General features: G+C 37.3%; 1 protein-coding gene across 1 annotated transcript in view; it reads right to left on the reverse strand.

The window, feature by feature from the left end:
* The window catches only part of VWA8 (von Willebrand factor A domain containing 8), a 160,135-nt gene that overhangs the window by 91,705 nt on the left and 48,713 nt on the right, over nucleotides 1–19,717 (reverse strand). Inside the window, exons 13-20 of the mRNA XM_085536105.1 lie at nucleotides 18,481–18,641; nucleotides 17,773–17,886; nucleotides 10,043–10,211; nucleotides 9,637–9,714; nucleotides 6,074–6,189; nucleotides 5,566–5,672; nucleotides 4,952–5,058; nucleotides 1,970–2,041 (exon numbers count right to left, since the gene is read on the reverse strand). Coding sequence (XP_085392231.1) covers nucleotides 1,970–2,041; nucleotides 4,952–5,058; nucleotides 5,566–5,672; nucleotides 6,074–6,189; nucleotides 9,637–9,714; nucleotides 10,043–10,211; nucleotides 17,773–17,886; nucleotides 18,481–18,641 — 924 coding nt within the window. The remainder of the gene's footprint in view (nucleotides 1–1,969; nucleotides 2,042–4,951; nucleotides 5,059–5,565; nucleotides 5,673–6,073; nucleotides 6,190–9,636; nucleotides 9,715–10,042; nucleotides 10,212–17,772; nucleotides 17,887–18,480; nucleotides 18,642–19,717) is intronic.

A 19,717-nucleotide genomic window follows, 5' to 3' on the forward strand; every position in this document is an offset into this window, starting at 1 on the left:
GGTCTCTTCAAGACAGCTGATGTTTTACTTCACTTAGGACCAATGAAGGTAAAACATCCAACGTCTTCTCTTTGCGCAACCTCCAGATGCAATATTTTCTCTGGCATGTAAAACTTCAAAAATATGTTTCACCACTGTTATTTAACATTTTTTTTTACACACGAACAATTATGCATGAGTACAGTTTATCTCCTGATTCTTTAAGACAAAAATTCAGGATATCAAGTAGTGACCAATAGACAAATCGTACAATGTCCATTAGAAAAGTATTCACAACAAAACAGCCTGAATGTTTTACTTGGTAATAAGAAAAAATAGTTCTTTCCGTCCCACAAAGCACAGGGAATGACTGCAGTGTAACAGCTATATGGTAACAGCCACATAAACAGTCATTGCAAAGAATAAACAACCTTTACTAAACAGGATTCTTGTGGTTGCCTGCCTGTTGCTCTGAGAGCAATAAATAGCTGCTTATTCTCAGCCAAGGAAGAAGCTGCTTCACAGTTGCTTTGAGAAACTATGGATGGTCTCATTCACACTCAGACTTCAGGCTCTCTAAGGAAGCAATATCAGAAGCTATATTTAAAACACTGGCATTTCCTTTTATCAGAAACTATTCCACAGCTGAAAATTCTTATCTATTCACTGCATTTCCCAAGGACCCACCCAAAGAAACCTGTTTGCTTATACATTAGACTGCATCACGTTCCAGTTAGTATCCAAAATAAATCAACAACCAGTGTAAACATTTAGCAAAACTCCTATTTTGCACAATACATTAAAGCTACAAAACCTTGGGCCATATATGCTTCAAAGACTACATGTGAATAAAGTAGTTTGCTTGTGAACTCCTAAAAACTTGTTAATGCCCAACCATTGTCTGCAGCTTCTCCTTGGCCTCATTAAAGTGAGGTAGCCCATCGAAATCATATAGTTTTATGGAAATTCAAATATTTATCTTCCAAGTTCAAACCCAGGAAAAAAACACCACTAAAAGAATTCTCACAGGTCAGCTCACAAATAAAAAACTAATAATAATGTACAGAAGATACTTCGGTTACAGCTGTGAAATAAAGAAAATGGACTTAAACTAACAGAAACTGTGCATACATGTGTAAGGAAAATCAAAGAGGTAAAAGAGGAAAATGAAATACACCCAGCTAAGAGAAACTGAATCTCTAAAAGATAGATTACATGTTAATCCTAGCACAATCATTCACAAAATATCTGTACACTTAGCATGAAAACATGTAATATGGTTGCTTCTGAAGTACTTGGAAAAGGATTCAACAAATGCTATAGAAGTTTTCAGTAATACACATAGGGAATTACCCAAGCAATTTCTAAATGGTTAGTGATCATCTCTGTGAAATCAAGAATGGTTGTCGTGGAGTGGCAGGACTGAAACAATGGCAGAATGGCAAATAAAATGCTCATTTACACTCAGGCTTTTCTATCAGTTCCTTCCTGAATTAGACTCCAGTAATCCTGTACAGGGCCCTGAATCTTAAGTGACTGCAGCCCACACCTGATCACTTGACTTCAGACCTGCCTTGTCAGTATGGGCCAACAAAAATATGCAAAGTAAAGTAGATCTGTATCTCTTTCAAGAAGATGAATATTTTGAAATCAATTTTAATACAACTTATCTGTTCATCTCTTGTCTTCTACTGGAACATCTTAAAGCAGAAGTTTGATGCATAGACATCAAGGATAGAGAACACAGTGTATTGAAGATTTTAATGGTACAGATGTTACATGTAACTGCTAAAATTTAGTCTTTCTACTGTAATAACAACATAGAAAAATATCCCCAACATTGAAAGTATTTACTCCATCAATATGTGCATGTCTGTAGATGAAGAACCAAAAATGGGTAAATTACCTCAGCAATACCAATAGGTGTAATTTCAACAAAGCAAAACAAAGATTTGATTTCATCATTAAATATTCTATCTATTTAACTCACCTGATTGCCGACTAAAAGAAGATGTTCTCCCAACAGAAAATCTTTTAGCATATCTTCCATTACCATCATGTGCTAGAGAAAGAAAAACACAATTTTCACTCCTGTTTTTAGAATGTCTAGTTTATGTTTTCACTAATAACAGAAGTACACAGGAAATACCAGCATTTAGGCCACATTTTGTTGAGCATCATACTTGCAGCTTCTCACTTTATAGCAAGTGTCTGTCAGTCAATAATAGCAGAGGCAATTTAGCTGGTGACTAAAACAATGGAAAAGAATCACTAATTTCACTCATGTATTTCCTTTGCTCCAATTGATTCCGGGTGTTTGATTTCCCTAAATATATGTCACTCTCGATATTCATTCCTAATGTATTTCCTTCTTAGCCTAGACGAATGTTTGTCAGGCAGTGCATAAGAACTTCTGTTTACACACATAGAACAACTTTCCAGCAACTCTACTAGGAGCTAGTAAAATTAAGCCTGGTAGAACAGTATAGAAACAAAACATGGGGAGTTCATATGAATACGTTAGTTATGAACATGGCTCAGTTTTGTTTGTTTTTTTACATTAAACACCAGGTCTAAATTAGCAACAAATACACTTTCTTACTCTAATTAAATTTTAGTTTCAAAGAAAATAATAATAGGATCATAGGAAAATACAAGCTCAAGTTTCTATGTTTCTTCTAACTTCTGAAGTAGACTGCCTATGAAGTCAAAGTACATGATGTGTATTTTACACACATACCCAGTTTTGCAAAAGGTAACACAAACAATACAAAATTAAACCGCATCACGTTCCTCACAAACAATTTGTTTAAAAGGATCCAAAGGATTTATGGATTATGTGGCAATGCTGACTACTTTACTCTAGCAATAGTCTTGTATATTTCTCCACTGTACCTAGTGAAAATAGGTCATCTGAAAGTAGGTCAGACAAGCTACTTAAAGGAATGAATGCTTGTCTTTAGATATAGAAACATACAATTTTTCACAATATCCTTCTATCTCTAGTACTTAATTTTGAAGAAAAAAAAACAACCAGAACAAAACAACACAGTACATCACAGGTCATTTCTGACTACATAGAAATATACCATTTATAACTGCGTGAAGGATGTTTTAAATGTCCAAATCTCTCCAGACAGAGGCTGAGGGAGGGGGGAAGAAACTCATGTAAACAGCTTAATACAACAAAATCCTAACCAGGCATGTCAAAGGACTAATGAATACTCCATGCATAATTCAAGGGAAGTCTTGAAGGCAAATCATTTACTGGAAACATTTTTTTGTTATTATTTTACTGCTAAAGCTGAGTACTTCCTTCTGATGTATTTGATTTTTATCCCAAATTGGACAAATACGCACACATTCCAGTTTCCCTGCAGAACTGCAGAGATGCTATTTATGTATTTATTATTTTACCAGGACCAAAATTAATATTGTATTAGAATCCTGAAGACATTTCAGATACAATATTTACATGACAAAGTAGACACAACAGTATTGTATGAACTCAATCCATGCTCCACAGAGCCTGGAAACTCAAATTTATTATTAACATCATGGTGCCACTCATGGACAGAGAACAATGTGCTGTGGCAATGGTGAATTCCACTGGGACACTAGCAAGTATCTAAAAGGCAGGTGGCAAGAGTATTGGGCCAAGCTCTTTTTAATGGTGTTCAAGTCACAGCACGGGGGGCAATGGACATAAACTGGAACCCAGAAAGTTCCACCTGAACATAAGAAACATCTTCCTTTCTTTGAAAGTGACAGAGCACCTGGAACAGGCTGCCCAGAGTGTTGCAGTGTCTCCTTCTCTGGAGATATTCAAAATCCACCTGGATCCTTTTCTCTGGATCCTGCTGTAGGAAATCTACTTGAGCAGGAGGCTGGTCTCAAGGACTTCCAGATGTTCCCCCAGCCCCTACAACTCTTTGATTCTGTGGTAATATCTGCTCACAGATCATGCACAGTTTTATGCAGTGTGTTCAACTGTAACTATTGAAAATATAAGGAAGAGGATGGAAAAAGCAATGCAGGTATGAGTTCTAGAAATGGCAACACAGAACCAGTTCTCACATGTAATGTTAGTGGGGAAGATGAAGCTGACTGTGATCTGTCCTCCCTGCGTGGTCTGTCATCACCTTCAGTAGGTGACAGTCACATAGTAGAAAGGATAGCCTTTCTGGAAATAAATTTCAACCAGAAAAAGATGAAAAAATAGAACAAGAGAGGAAAGAAAAAGAAATTACAAAAGTAGCAGGCCTGCACCAAGCCCCTGAAAGAAAAATATTTCACAAGCTCAGTGAAATATTACAGCATTTCACATCAGCTATCAGATTTCCAGCAGTCACCCAGAGGGTAACTCTCTGGTTTAAGACACCCTTGTCTGAGAAATTTGAGGTCTCTGTGCTAGATAGCAAAGACAGCTGCAGCACACCTACCTCTGTAAAAGGAAGGTGGGAGGAGGTGGAAAAACAAACAAACAAAAACAAGTCACCAAGCCCTTTCCTGTAATTGTCCACAGGCTTTGCTACCACGAACTAATTAACACCAAGAACACTAACAGCTAACAACTAATTAATAACTCAAGTTCTAGAAAATAAATAATGATTAACTACTGACTGATTAACAATACTAATTACTCTTCATCTTGCTTCTCAAACTTAATAGTGTTAAGACTGTCAACCTGCAAAACCTCCTCATGAAACATTCCCTGTAAAACATTCTCTTGAGATGAATAATCCAGCCACAATTTGAGCGGATTTCTTTACGAGGAGAAAGTAGGGGGGGGGACTGGAACAGGTTGCCCAGAGAAGCATCAAGTCACTTCAGATATTTGTTTAGCCTGAAGAAACCATTTCAAAAATAGAACCTTAAAAATTAGTTAATATTTTATTTCGTATTTGAGAATGTGTACATTAAAAAGCATTTCACAAACTTTGTGCTAGAGAAGCCAGAGAATTCTACTTACTTGAGCATTTTCATAAAACAAAACATCAGGCACTTTCATTTTCTCACTTGGGTTATAAAGCGGCATAGTCACAGATCCTATTTTCAGAATCCCATTGTTTATTTCACCTGGATATTTTTCAGGAGACAAAGAAGCACATGCATTACTTAAAGCATCCTCTAAACAGTCAATTCCCAATGCTTACAAGATATGCAGATTTTAAAAGGCTGAGGGCTGCTGTAAGTGATTTCTAAATCAACAATGTGAATACTTAAAAGTGTTTTTTAACATGTGGCTGTATTACACTGAATTTGATTTCTTATAATAATGGAATTTCAAAGGTGTCTACCACAATAAATGACAAATAAGTGATTTTATGTAAAAATATCATATAGAACATTAGGAGCAGTGATAGTTGCCTTATTTAATGTCATATTCTAGTTTTATTATTGGAATACTATTAAAAGAAAAAGTAGAAAAGTACCAGCACACTAAGAACATCATTACATCCTGACAGAACAAAGCCAAGGGATGTTACTGAAGCAAACTGAGTTTAACTGTGAAGTCATTTAGTTCACCCTTCATTGAAGAAGTAACATACATGAATAAAAAGAGAAAAGAAGACACAAACTTACAAGTGTAATCCTTCTCCTCTAGTTTCTTCATGTTATCAGGATTTGTTTCAATACCAGAATCCTGAAGATTTTTATGTAAAGCCAATCTGGCAAGGTTTGGTAAAAACCTAAATAAAGAAAAAGATAGGCAGGTCATTTCTTCAGGAAGTTTGATTTAAAGTTTTCTGTGTTTGCTGCAACATAAAATCAGTATGAAGCTTTACTTAGATCTCTAAGCACTGGACATCTACGGCCTTCATGCTCAATCTTCAGCATTCCACCTTACCCCAAGGAAGGAAGTTGAATTCCTATGTGTAACTAACTACACTAACAGTTGCACACTGAGCTGGAAGTCTATAATCTTTTTCCACTGCTATGAAGAGGTGCAACAGAAACAATGTTTAGTAGGAAGAACTTCTCTAGACTCAGTTCCCTTGGAGTTTTGGTTCTCAAGTGAAACAAAGAGCCCTGTGCATGCTGGTAATAGACCAATAAACTCTTGAACTTCTACCCAGATTAGCACTCCTACCTGGAAAGGCAGGCTTTATTAACAGCATAGTAAAGGCTTTCATCTGGATGTTGTGACAGTCGACGACAAATTCGCAATAGCTGTCGAGTAGATAAAGATGAAGCCAGGGACTGTGCCTGTCAAAAAATACAAGGTAGTTTAATTACTTGATCTCTGAGACTTAAACAGAACAAGTCAGGAAAAAAGTGTAATCCAAAAGCAATTATTTCAACTTTTCTCCTAATTCACGAGTGCTTTCTCCCTCCTGTAATGGCTGGTGCTATTTCATCTGCATTTTTTTTTTTTCATTCTCTATTTGTTGAAGTACTTCACTGTCATGGAAATTATGCCATCCAAAAATTTGCTTTATGATTTCACTTGATAAGCAACAGAAAGAAAAAAATACACGGATGACATAATTCTCTGTGCTATATAAAACCAAGTACTAAAAAGTACTAATAACATGGAGGTTAGCCATTGTAAAAGGGTTGATGTTGTAAAATCTAGCCTTCTCTTCACAAACTGAATTATGAGCTCCACATGCAATGCTTTGGCAAAAGGACTGGCAGGATTCACAGACATATTAACAAAACAACACTGGGCAGAAGTAAGGGGATTGTATCACCTCTGCGCATGCATTTGGGCAGGCTATGACTGGAACACTGTGTCCCCTTCTGTTGTCCACATGTTAAAGTAAATGCTAAAAACCAGACATAATTGAGTAAAGAGTTACAGAAGTGATTCAATGCCTGCAAAGGCTGACCTAGAACAAATACAGCAACACCGAAAAATAAACAAACAAACGCAGCCCCCCAAATAAGCGGCTGAGATATAAATATCAAGAAAGAAGTCATTCTATAATTACCATCTACCGGATGAAGGTATCGAATACAAACTGGTTCCCTGTTTTATCAGGAAGCACACAACAATGAGTGTGATCTGATAAGTTACATCATACTTTGCCTGGGTTAAATGAAATATTGTAATAAGGTAATTTCAAAACATTTTGGTTTGGATCATATAAATGATTTCTGACTATAATATAATCCTTCAATTGGTAAAATAAATAAATAATAATAATCCTGAAATTTGCCAGCAAGAAAAAAATAAAAAAAATAATGTTATGAATTGCAGATTTTTTTTCCCTCCCCTAATAATTTTCAAGTGTAAGAAATGTCAAATCATAAACTCTTTCCTCTGGACAACCCATTTTAACAAACAGGCATTAGCTTCTTTGGAAACAGTTCTATGAGATTCTACATACTCCTCTCAGATGCTGAGGAGGCAAAGGGTAGTATTTTTCAGCTTAGCAATGAGCAAGAATGGTTTAGATTTGGCTAAGCGCTAATTTTGCTGCACCTGATCCTTCTGTTTTCATTGATGGAAGACTGCAAAGCATGTTCTGAATCATCACAGTATACCACTCAACATACAAAGTTTGTGTCATACATGATGGCTTTTCACGTGTTAACTCGAGATCTACTCAGCAGTGAGAGGAATGAGAGCCATATCTGCTATTTCAGCTCACTACCCACAACTCTCACTGCTTCTGGAGATCATATTCCATCTGGGAAAGTACTCTAAACAGCTGAAATGTTCTCAACCAAAGTAATTTTCTTAAGGTAAGCAATCCTCATGCCTCACAACCAAAAGGACTAAATTTATATATACTGGCAACAGAGAACACTAAAAGTCCTTTATCCACTGTACTAGGTGGGATGAAGAAGGCGACTCTTGCCTCTCATTTCATGGTTGGACAAGTCCAATCTCTAATGGCATGGGCAGTTTAAAGTCACAATGATACAACAAACAAAATAGCATATAGGTCCATAGAGGAGAAACTGTGTCATATCCTCTGTATATTTGCAACTGGGAGTTTAACTTCTTGACTAAAATCTCCACTTTCCTCCTTACCTGGAATAGCTGTAAACTCAAAATTAGGCTACTGTCTTTGTAATATATATCTATGAAGCATCTTATTCAACAGGATCTTGATTGTGGTCTCTAGGTTCTATTGTAAACCAAACAAACAATTACAATGACGCAGACTACACTCACAGGCTGAATATTCTACAGGTATTCTATTGTTAACAAAATCACTTTAAACAATGGTTAATATGTCAGGATAATCTCTGGCAGAGGATTACTTACTCAGGCAACTCTATGAATAGCCTGACATACCTTAGGCAAACATTTGAGCTCTGCACACAGGCATGTATTCCTGACATGTCGAATGTCACTGCTCATCTACAAGAAACTTCCCTCAGTCCGTACTATGACTCACATCTTGTCCAACGTTATATATATTCCATTTAGATATTTCACAATGCTATAGATATCCACTTGTTTGGAAAGGACTTTCATAATGTTCTATTCAAGCATGGTACGTCTCCAAATATGTTACAAATGATGTATTTATCAGTCTACAATTGTCAAAGATTAGTTGTAGGCAGTTAAATACATATTAGCAACAACACTATTCCAAAGGTGTATTTAGAAGTCAGCCTTTTTACTTTCTTTTTCTTTTTAAGCTCAGGAGAGCATAAAGGCCTTTCAACAACCAGCTTCCTATGTTGAAACACTGTGAAACTATTACACTTGTTAAAATGATGAAAATTAATAGCGAATTACATTTGCATACCAGTTGAACTTCTGGATTCCACCAAAAATGTATTACATTACTTACATGAAAAACATCTAGAGTGTTAGTTGCCATAGCAATGATTCCTTCTACTTTTTACCAACATATGACTATCTTGTAAAAGAATTTTTGTGGTTACTATGTCTGCAGAACTTATTTTACTTGATAAGACTCCTTCAACAGAAGAGCCTGCAGCAGTAACACAGTTAAAAATTCCAGAGCTTTCCCTTTCACATTTCTAATCTTTGCTGTTGTGCGCTAGCATTTTATAATGTCAGGAGAAGAGAAGGCTGTGGGGGACCTCATTGCAGCCTTCCAGTACATAAAGGAAGCCTATAAACAGGAGAGGAGCCTACTCTTTGCAAGTGCAGATAATAGCAGGACAAGGGAAAATGGTCTTAATTTGAAGGAGGGAAGATTTAGGCTGGAGATCAGGAGGAAGTTCTTTACTATGAGAATGGTAAGGTGCTGGCACAGGCTGCACAGAGAGGCTGTGGATGCCCCATCCCTGGAGGTGTTCAAGGCCTGCTTGGATGGGGTCCTTGGCAGCCTGGTCTAGTATTAGATATGGCGGTTGGAGGCCCTGTCTGCAGCAGGGAGGTTGGAACTTGATGATGCTTGATGTCCCTTCCAACGCAAGCCATTTTAGGATTCTATGACAATGGCTTGGTAGTTTCCATTGCCCTTGGAGATTTGGGCAATTTCCTAAAAGCTTTACTTAGTCAGATTTTAATAGTGTGCTACAAAAATCAAAGAAACTACAGTATATGGTGCAGTAATTGCCAGTAATCACTTCCTGGGATCAGTTTTTCAATCAGGCAGCCTCCACAATAACACTATAGCTTGCTTAGTGTGTCTTAGCCAGCCTTTCTGAAAACAAAGTGTCATAGTAGAAGAACGCAGATTTGAAACAAACAAACAAAAAACCCAAAAACTGACTCACTGTGGTATCATTTGTCTCCCGAAGCTTATGTGTTAATGACAACAACTGCTCCACAGCAACACTGGGCACATTTGGAATCTGCTTGAAACAAAAACAGCATTAATCTGAAAGCAAGACAGGTCGAAGTTCTACATACACCTGCACACAGATACAATGAGTAGATGGTTGCTCTATGTCACTGAAAAAGAAACATAGTTTTGACAATGTCTTTTTATTACATCAGCATTTAATATTGTGATAAGAATGCAAATTTACTCTAATACCATTCATAGATAAACAGATTTTGAAAATAAAGTCCCATTTGTGCTACATTCAAACAGCATGAGGAACAGCAAAGTATTTTCATATAGTAAAACACCCCAAACCAGTCAAACTATAATTAGCCTTAAATATTGAACGTACTTACCATTTCTTTAATCACTTGAATTTCTTCATTCTTACTTAAAGATCGAACATGATGAAAAAGAAACAACGTCAGAAACTCTGGACCAAGCCACTGTTGGGTACTACTTCCAATGACAGGAGGTTCTGCTAGGACGATTATTCTGAATGAGGGGTGGATAGGAAAGATAGACCTGCCAAAAAAAGTTCATAAAATGCATTATCTGACTGCAGTAAATATCAAATTTACCTTTTTTACACTAGATGAAAAAAAAGAATTGTATTATTGAATCATATCACAGTACCTACTCAGATCATTTGCAATGCAACTTTATTAAAAAAGACAGTCCTGCAGTTCTTCAATTAGATTGACAGAAAAGATGACACTGTAGAGATTGGCCTAGATAATGCCAAGAGCTGGATTTAGCAACACTGATGTTCGCTGAAGCCTCTGGAAAATCACCTTGTCTCTCAGGATTGGATTAATGCACCTAAGTCCAAAATATCCCTGAAAGTTAGTTATATTTCAGACCTTGACTCATTTTCAAGTCACCATGGGGGAACACAGGTCCCTTAAATGGCTGCTTAAGACTTAGAAGAATTTAATAAACACCCCACTGAGTCCTTCAATCCATAGAAGTTCTTTCTCTGATGGTGGCAGCTGGAGATGCTTCCTGGGGAAGGCACATAAGTCTTTCTCAAGACTTATGTGAGAGATTGCTATTGTCAGCCTATTTCCCTCATCCTCTCCCAGCACTTACAATCATACATTCAAGGGATTTAAGGGCTTACCTTTATTTGCTTTGATGTCTCTTTATCCAAAACTTTGTCTAATCTCTTTCTGAACTATGTCATCCTATGTGCCACTGCAGCTTCATATAGCAAGACATCCACTATTTATTGTGTAAATTTCATATTGCAGGATTGGGTGAAAAACAGTCTTAAATGCCTGCATATTTCATTCCACTGAAGATAACATGAGCTTTCTGTGACCAATACGAGCTTAAATACAGAACTTCCAGAAGTTGTGTTACAACTGTAGAAGAGCACTGCCTCTGTCTTGGGTGGTTTTGCCTCCTTCACGTCTTTTGTCATTCTTATCTACATAACATTATCACATCTTTGGATTTGGACTGTATTGGTACTCATTGAACAGCACAACTAAATGATTTTTAGAGGTAACAGACTTAAAAGTTGGACACGAAAGTCAAATTACGCAAGAATTGTTCTCAATGATTACTTCTTCAGTACATTTATTAAAATAGAAGATGTTAACTTGGAAAAGTTAGACATGGTTGTTACCATGTGTGATTTTTCATATAAGCTACCAAATCTGACATCAGAACATCTGTAGACAAGTGGGAAAATGACAGCATAAGCAAGGAAATCTGAAGACAGAATAAGACCATTAAATACAAATTATTGAAACTAACTGCGCAATTGGCACAGTAAGACTGTGACACATGACAGCGATTGTAGCAAACAGTCTCTTGATCAAAGGTAAACACAGGGGTTGGGCATGAGTTATTCTTAGCTGAAAGCCATAAGCCTAGTAGCTACTCCCCGACTGATAAAAATAGAAATAGATGTCTGAAAACATCACATGAAAGAGGAACCAATGGAAATGTCACTGTCACTAAGCATAAAAGAAGATCAGGGAACATTAGCAAACATTATTGTAGAAGAAAATGTTTCCTTTCCCCTCCATTACTAAGAAGAAAAACAACCACCCTTCCATAATCACCTAAATTCCAAGGACAATTCCAGTCCTTCTGTAATACTGTAAGAGCACAAGAAGCAGTCAGCTTTCCATTGTAAAGGAAATACATCTTTCTTGCATCACAACCACGTAAATGTCTAACTCAAAGAACCTGGTGGGGACAACCAGGAAAAAGACATGAAAGAGGCTGGAAGAAAGGAGATGGACAGTCAGGCCAAGTTAACATCAGGATGTCAGCTAGAAGTCACTGATGTATCCTCTAAACAACCTTCTCTAGAGGCTGTGGATGACCCCTCCCTGGAATCACTCAAGGCCAGGCTGGATGGGGCTGTGACCAACCTGGTCTAGAGGAAGGTGTCCCTCCCTATAGCAGAGGGTTGGAACTAAATGATCTTATATGTCCCTTCCAACACAAACCATTCTGTGATTCTCTGACTTGAACAGATTACAACACCTCAGCTGCAGTTTTCCAGTTCCTAAGCATGAATAAAACTATATGGCTACTTCAGAAACCTATCATTTGGAATGACGTTTGAAATACTAAAAAAATGTCAAGCTAAGTGCATTATTAAACCAAATGTCCCAAAAGACATGATCCTGCAATGCTATGAAAGTTCCCTGTTTCCATGTTAGCAACTGATGAGCTTCTATGTTATTCTGTTGCACTACAGATCAGGTCTCTAAAGGAATATGGAGATACTATACGGAGTAATACTTTATAAAACAGAGATCTATGACATCTTGTGTTCTTTGCAGATGAATGCCAAATAAATGTAACTTGCTAAAAACATGACACTTTTTAAATCACTGAAACTCAAACACAGTGGGAAGATTTGGTGCTGTTGGATTAGTGGAGAAAATCCTCATTCCTTTCTTTTTCTATCAAATGTTTACTGATAACAGAGCTAGAGAGCACTCTCTTGTACTAATATCCATGTCCTTTTGACATCACTATTTAATTCCAACCAAGGATTACCTCCACCGTCCTTGACAAGGAGGATCAGTGTGCAGTCTGCTCAGGGTGATTTTAGGGAAAGATTTTCCTGTTATCAACACATGGTTCAAAGCAACTGAAGCTAAAGAAAATAATAATAATAAAAATAAAAATGCAGAATTGCATTCCTAATGCCACCCTGCAAAGCGAGTCTGGGCTTGGTTTTTTTTTTCCCTGTAGCATAGCTTCATAAATCCCACTTTCTATCAAAGCATCAACAATTTTATGAGCTGGGAATTGTTATAATATTAGGACCACAAATGACCCATTTTTTCTTTCCTTGCTGTTTTTATTGAATTTCACTATATTCTCAATTTAGTAAATTTCTGTACCAGGAAATCCACCAAGCTGAAAAAAGAAAAGAGCAAACAAGAAGTAATCGAAAAATTTTCATTGTCTGCAAAATGCATTTTCTGCCACATTTTATATTTGTCTCATCTATCTGTTGTCTTTCAGCCTAATCATGTGGGAAATCATACACTGTCTGCAAGGCATTAAACGTATGCATGTATGAATAACTTCTAGCTTCTGAACAATCCTATTTACATACACAGATTACCTTATAGTAGATACCTTTCTGCTCACCATACCAGATACTTATCATGTAGGTGTGTACACTGTGGGGTACATCCACACCAGCAGGTTAGAAGAATGCCTGTTAATACAAACCAGCACTTCACTGCTTGTAAAAGCCATATGCTACCTTTACAGCAACCAGCTCACTGCAGTAATGGATGACTGCATAAGAAATTCTATGCAAAATTCTTGGATGTGTATGGTGGTTGAAGACAATTTCTCTTATCTCTGAGTCTGTTCAGGAATATGAATCTTCCAATCATCATCAGTTATAATTTCCCTCTATGTAGAAGAACATTAAGGACCATCAGTCACTTCCTCAGGGGCAGCTTTTTTCATTCTTCTCCCCAAGTTATAAACAAAAATACCTTGTTTCCCCAGGTGACCAAATATTATCTCACTGGGACTGTTGGCTCCCTCTACCACACAACTCTGGCACAAGAAAAGACTACAGAAAAAGTCATCCATACCTACTGCTAGTTATTCAATAGGCCAAGGATCATCCCACAATCTAATGAGGACAAATACTAACTAGACCTATTGCACTCACCAGTCCAAAGCCTTTCTCAGGCAAATGCTAGCAGACATCATAGATACAGCAATGTAATGAAATAAACATATAACTCACTGTCAGTAATTGACATAATTTAAAACAGCAATATATTTTATTAGCTCTTATGGCAGAAGTCTTGCTTTAAAGCACAGTTGCAAACAAACAAAGTAACTTAACAAAAAATAGCATTCAAATCACCAAAACTTCCAAACAGTTTGAGCACTAAGAAATATCTTCCCCTTAGACATTACTAACAACCCTGCCATGGTCAAAGCATTTTCACATTCTTTAGTTTAATACTGTTCACATTCTATATACAGAGACATGTACTTTCCTTAGGCCACAATGGGAGAAGAAAAAACATCCCTTTTTTAAAATAAAAAAGAACCACATGATTTAACTTCAAGCATTGGGTGGTACACTTTTCTCCCTTCTGTATTTCCTTTCCATTTTACTACCCATATGAATTACACACGTTTTATAAGTGTTGAAACATTAAAAATGAAAGGCAGTAAAACTGTTGAAAATGACTGTATTATTTTTACTATCAAACATTTTCATATAGAAACATGAAAAGCATCTTGCTGTGCAGACAACGGGATCTACAATAAATTCTTCATTAATACCTCAATTTTTCCCCAGAATAATCTTCAGGTGTTTCAAATCCTTTTATAAACACAGACTAAAGAATCCATGGAGAAGTTTCAGCTCATTGGTTAAGAGCAGTACTCCTTTGACTTATCATGAAATAGTATTTTGTTAACAGAATTCAGATGAGAATCTGAATCTTAGTCATCTACCAAAAAGCATGATCACTTGCCCTTTTACATTACAAAAGACATGCTCCATTTGGAGATCTACATCCAAGTCTAGGTCACCCAGATCAAGAAATTTGTTGACCTGGGGCCCAGAGAATGCCATGAAGATGATCAAAGGACTGGAGCAACATTCCTTTGAAGATAGGCTGAAGAAAAGGAGCTTTTTCTGTCTGGAGTAGAGAAGGCTCCAGGGAGACCTCATTGCAGCCTTCTACTGCTTAAATGGAGCTTATAAACAAGAGGGAAATCAACTTGTTACACGGGTAGATTGTGATAAGGCAAGGGGGAATGGTTTTAAATTAAAAGAGGAGAGATTTAGATTGGATGTCTGGGGTAAATTTTTCACTGAGAGCATACTGAGACACTGGCACAAACTGCTTAGGGAAGTTGTGGATGCTCCATCCCTGGGGCTGTTCAAGATCAGGTTGGATGAGGCCCTGAGTATCATGATCTAGTGCCTGATTTAGTGGTTGGCAATCCTGTCTGTGGCAGGGATGTTGTAACTGGATGATCCTTAGGTTCCTTCCAACCCAAGCCATTTCACAATTCTACTATATGATTCTATACATTTTATATGTACAACAGCACCATCCACCTCATTAGTGAGTTTTAAATTGAGGCATTAGAGAGCAACATTTAGGGTGTTTTTATATTTAATGAATGACTAGAAGTACTACAGGAGAAACTCGAAGCCATATTATGAGTAGTCACCACAATCAAGAACACTCATGAACAGTAAAGAGAGTATGTACCCCAACGACTCTGTTTTTCCTAGACAGGAGTAAGCTATCAGTTCTTCACCACAGCCCCCTTCTAGTCTCCATCTCATGTTCTTCACATTCTGGTTTTTCCCTCTCTCAGTCTAATAATTTCCTAATGAAGCATTTGGTTTCTTCCCTTCAAATTCTGGTCCTTTGGAAATATTCCTTTTATCTTGTTCTTTCATCTCCTTTCAGATGTTTCATTCAGGCCCCATTTGACTGTTTAGAGACTTAAAACTGTCATGTGCTTCCCACTGTATCACTGATATGCCTCTCAATATGTGTTTTCCTCTTCCAAGATTTCCCATAAGAACTACATTAATATGTGAGATTGGGTAGATAATTAAAAAGCTAAGAACAAAGCAAAAATTTTATTTCATTAACTGTATAATATGAATTTTAGGTTCCGAGTTTAATGTATATTGATTTCCAATACACAAATGAGAACTGAAGCCTCGGACTAAATGAGTGAGATTTAGGAGAAAAAATAAAAAGGAAAATAATCCTGTTTTAAATAAAACTTGACACTGCTTTCCATAGGGAACTTTTGTTTTGGAAAAGTAACAGTAGCCTTCACATGTCACTCAGCAAACACCCCAGATTAAGTCCCTGTAGAAATAAGAATGACAATGTGTATTTCAAAGAGCAACTATACTGAAATTATCTTAGTTAAATTCAGAAAATCAGGATAAATAAAGCTCCTTGCCTGGCTTTTGCATCAGAATCAGCTGACACTACGAGGCCCCTGACGCACAGCAAAATACACACTATTTCTCATCAAAATGGAAAGTATCTCCTCGACATGATTTAGAAGCAAGAACTGTCCTAGATGATCTGTTAAAATAAAACTCAAGGTACAGTGTACTATGTGCTCCCTTCACAAAACAGTCTACACAGGTGAATGATGGATGGCTTGCATCTACATTGTGATTAAACCAGCTGTCAGTAGTAAAATAACATTAGATGAGAAGCTGCCTGGAAAGAACACCTAGTTCTGCATAGCCACTCTGCAATACTGTAAGGTACCGGAGATTACAGTGACAGGTCACTGCTGTTGAAAAGGAAGAAGAGAAGTAGGGAATGCAGTACTGGAATCAAAGAATAACTAATGACATAATAGCTGGGAGTCGATGAAAGGTAAACCAAAAAGTTCAAGATGAGGTCCTGGAACATCTCCATCTCTTTAAGGGCTGACCCAAACAGCACCCTGTGAACAGATGAGTGGCCCACTGACACTGAAGAAGACCATATCAAAACCAAAGAAGCTGGCAGGTTTTTGCACTTCTTTACCTTAATTCCCTCTGACCGAGCCAATGCAGCATAAAGTTGAAACATTTCAACCAGAAGGCGGATGTCTCAGCAGAAAGGTCCCTTGCTAATTAAGAGGCAAAGAGTTTCAGCTGTATCCAAGATGGTGCTAGATGAACACTGAGCATCCAGATATGAGAGAACCCATGTAGTGAGATGGGATTTTTATTTTTTTTTACTTTTTGTAAGATCAAATACTGGTCAGGATTGTTATGAGAGACACCTTTTATTTAGGGTAAAATCTATTATCAATCCAATAGAACGTTTAGTGCTTAAAATTTACAATAAGCATTCTATTGCAAAATAAAGGTCAGCTAGATTAAAGCAATGCACTGTAATTCTAAGGCAAAAGGGACACTCTTCTGAGGAACACCCAAAAAAAGACTTTTGGTGCTTCTAAAGCAGACACAAATGGCACAATGTGATTAACTAGACTTTATACTGAAGTACAAAATTGAATGTGAAGTCTCTTCACAAATTCTGGGCTTAAAATACTTATAAAATCCTTATAAACATTTCTTTGTTCTTTACTCAGACAATATAAATGCAGGAAATGCCCATCTAGCTGGCTGCACAGACTCAACAGCCTGTAGATAACTAGCAGCAAGCAGTCTTAGACTACACCTTATTTTCAAATAAGTAAATGCTACGGAAGGCTTAAAATGAAATCTTATAGACAATAACAACAAAAATATTGGTGTAGTATTTTAGATAAAAAAGGGAACGAGGAAAAAAAAAAAACAACAGCTACAACAACACAGAATGAACAAAACCAGATAAACAACTTTTTGAAAGTACTGACTATGAAGGAGGTTAAAGGAAAACAAATGAACAAAAAACATATTTAGCAAGACCCTTGAGAGAAAGGGGAGTGAATGGTACATATGGAGAGGTGGCACATTGCAAATGCATCCCTACCAGAAATTGCATGATATCTTCATTAAAAAAATAATAAAATAAAGGACATTAAGTGCTTTACAGGATGAAGTAGTGTTTGCATTCTGCAGTCGAAGTGAACACTTTACCTTTCCTGTAGTTTCTCATCAGGGATCTTCAATTCCTCTTTTAAGTTCTGATACCTATCCGCCCTCAGTAATCTGGTGCCGTCATAGAGGGTCAGTTCTCTGTCATGTATTAGCCTGTTTGAAAGTAAAAACAAACGAGCTTTATTCAGCCTCTGATTTCTTTTTGCAGCACTTATTTCAACTAATGCTTTTCTTTTAAAAAGGTAACTCAGTCAGTACAGTCCATTGGAAAAAGTTATAGCACTCCAGGTGTGAAGGTTATGCAATTTGCCTAAGTAAATAGTTTCAGCATAAAGACACTTAGTCAACCTACTTACTTTCAATAGAAAATAATGAGAAATATTTAAACTATTTTCCAGCATCTTGCATTTTCAGATCATTCTTCAAATATTACTAAAGTACAGATTTCATAAGTTTACTGTAAAATCTCATTCATTCCTCAGTTCAGGCTTACACACTGTCTTTACAAAGAACTGAAATTTCCTGTGCTATTAAAGACTTCTAAAGAACTTGAAAGAATTGCTTCTGCTTTCAAGTATGTAAAGATTGACTGATACATGTTCCACAGAGCTTCAACACCCAGCTTAATCTTTACAGTACTGTTGAAGTTACAAAGTCATATTCACCAGAAAAACCTTAGTTTATCAGTACTTATGTGCTCAGCAAACAGATCACATGCATGCAACACAACTGTGCTCATATCCTGACCTTTGCAATACAGCTAGAGTGCCAGGGTTAATTCGATGAATGCCATCAAGAATAACAAGTTTTCCTTCCAGGGCCGCAGTAACAAGGGGTGATGGTCTCCATGCAGTGTCTCCATTAGGAAGAGTATACCTCTGCTGCAGCAGGTCTCTAGCTGTCATGTCCTGTAAGTGCCAATTCATCAGAATATAGTTATGCTGCATTTTATCCATCTACAAGTATCTGCTTTCTCCTTAGAAAACTCCATTCTGTTTTTCCTGGGACTACACTCAAAGAAAATTAGAAGAAATTTTTCAATTACTATTTGAAAGCACTTGGAGCAGGTCCAGAGAAGGGCAACGAGGCCTGTGAAGGGCTTGGAAAATCAACCCTATTGGGAGAGGCTGAGGGAGCTGGGGCTGTTTAGTCTGGGGAAAAGGAGGCTGAGGGGAGACCTTATCGACCTCTTCCAGTACCTGAAAGGTCCTTACAGTGAGAGCAGGGCAAGTCTCTTCTCACTGGTGACAGGACAAGGGGAAATGGCCTCAAGTTGAGCCACGGCAAGTTTAGGTTGGACGTTAGGAAACACAGAAAGGGCAGTTAAACACTGGAATAGGCTCCCCCGGGGAGGTGGCTGAATCGCCATCCCTGGATGTGTTTAAGAGCCGTTTGGATGTGGTGCTCAGGGATATGATTTAGCAGAGGGTTGTTAGAGTTAGGGTACTATGGTTAGGCTACGGTTGGACTCGATGATCTTTGAGGTCTTTTCCAACCTGAGTAATTCTATGATTCTATGAAAGAGTACTATGAGGACTGCTCTGAAAGTAATGCCTCTATTTTATTATGTTGCCGCATATATCAGAAGCAAATGTTGGTGGCACAACAGTAGAAACTGAACCTTCCCACCCAATTTCTGTTAGATTATGTTGCTGTGTGACAGAAAGCAGCTGAGAGATGGTCTGACAAAATGGCATCTGACATGGAAGTACATATGAAACAAAGGTGTATCACTGAATTCCTTCACATGGAAAAAAATGGCACCCACTAACATTCACTGATGCTTGTTGAACTTTATAGAGACCGAACAGTAGATGTCAGCACAGTGAGGCAGTGGGTGGTGCATTTCTGCTAACAGTGGGAACAACTTTGAAAAACAGAGTTTTCTAGCTGAGAGTTTGCTCTATCAAATAGTGTTATTGTACTCTTTGTGTCTACTGTAGCTTCCATAAAAATAAATAGGAGGCATCGCTTTTGGAGCAAC

Source organism: Coturnix japonica, chromosome 1 (assembly GCF_054131305.1).
Source record: "Coturnix japonica strain WE chromosome 1, WE-NBRP24, whole genome shotgun sequence".
NCBI lineage: Eukaryota > Metazoa > Chordata > Aves > Galliformes > Phasianidae > Coturnix > Coturnix japonica.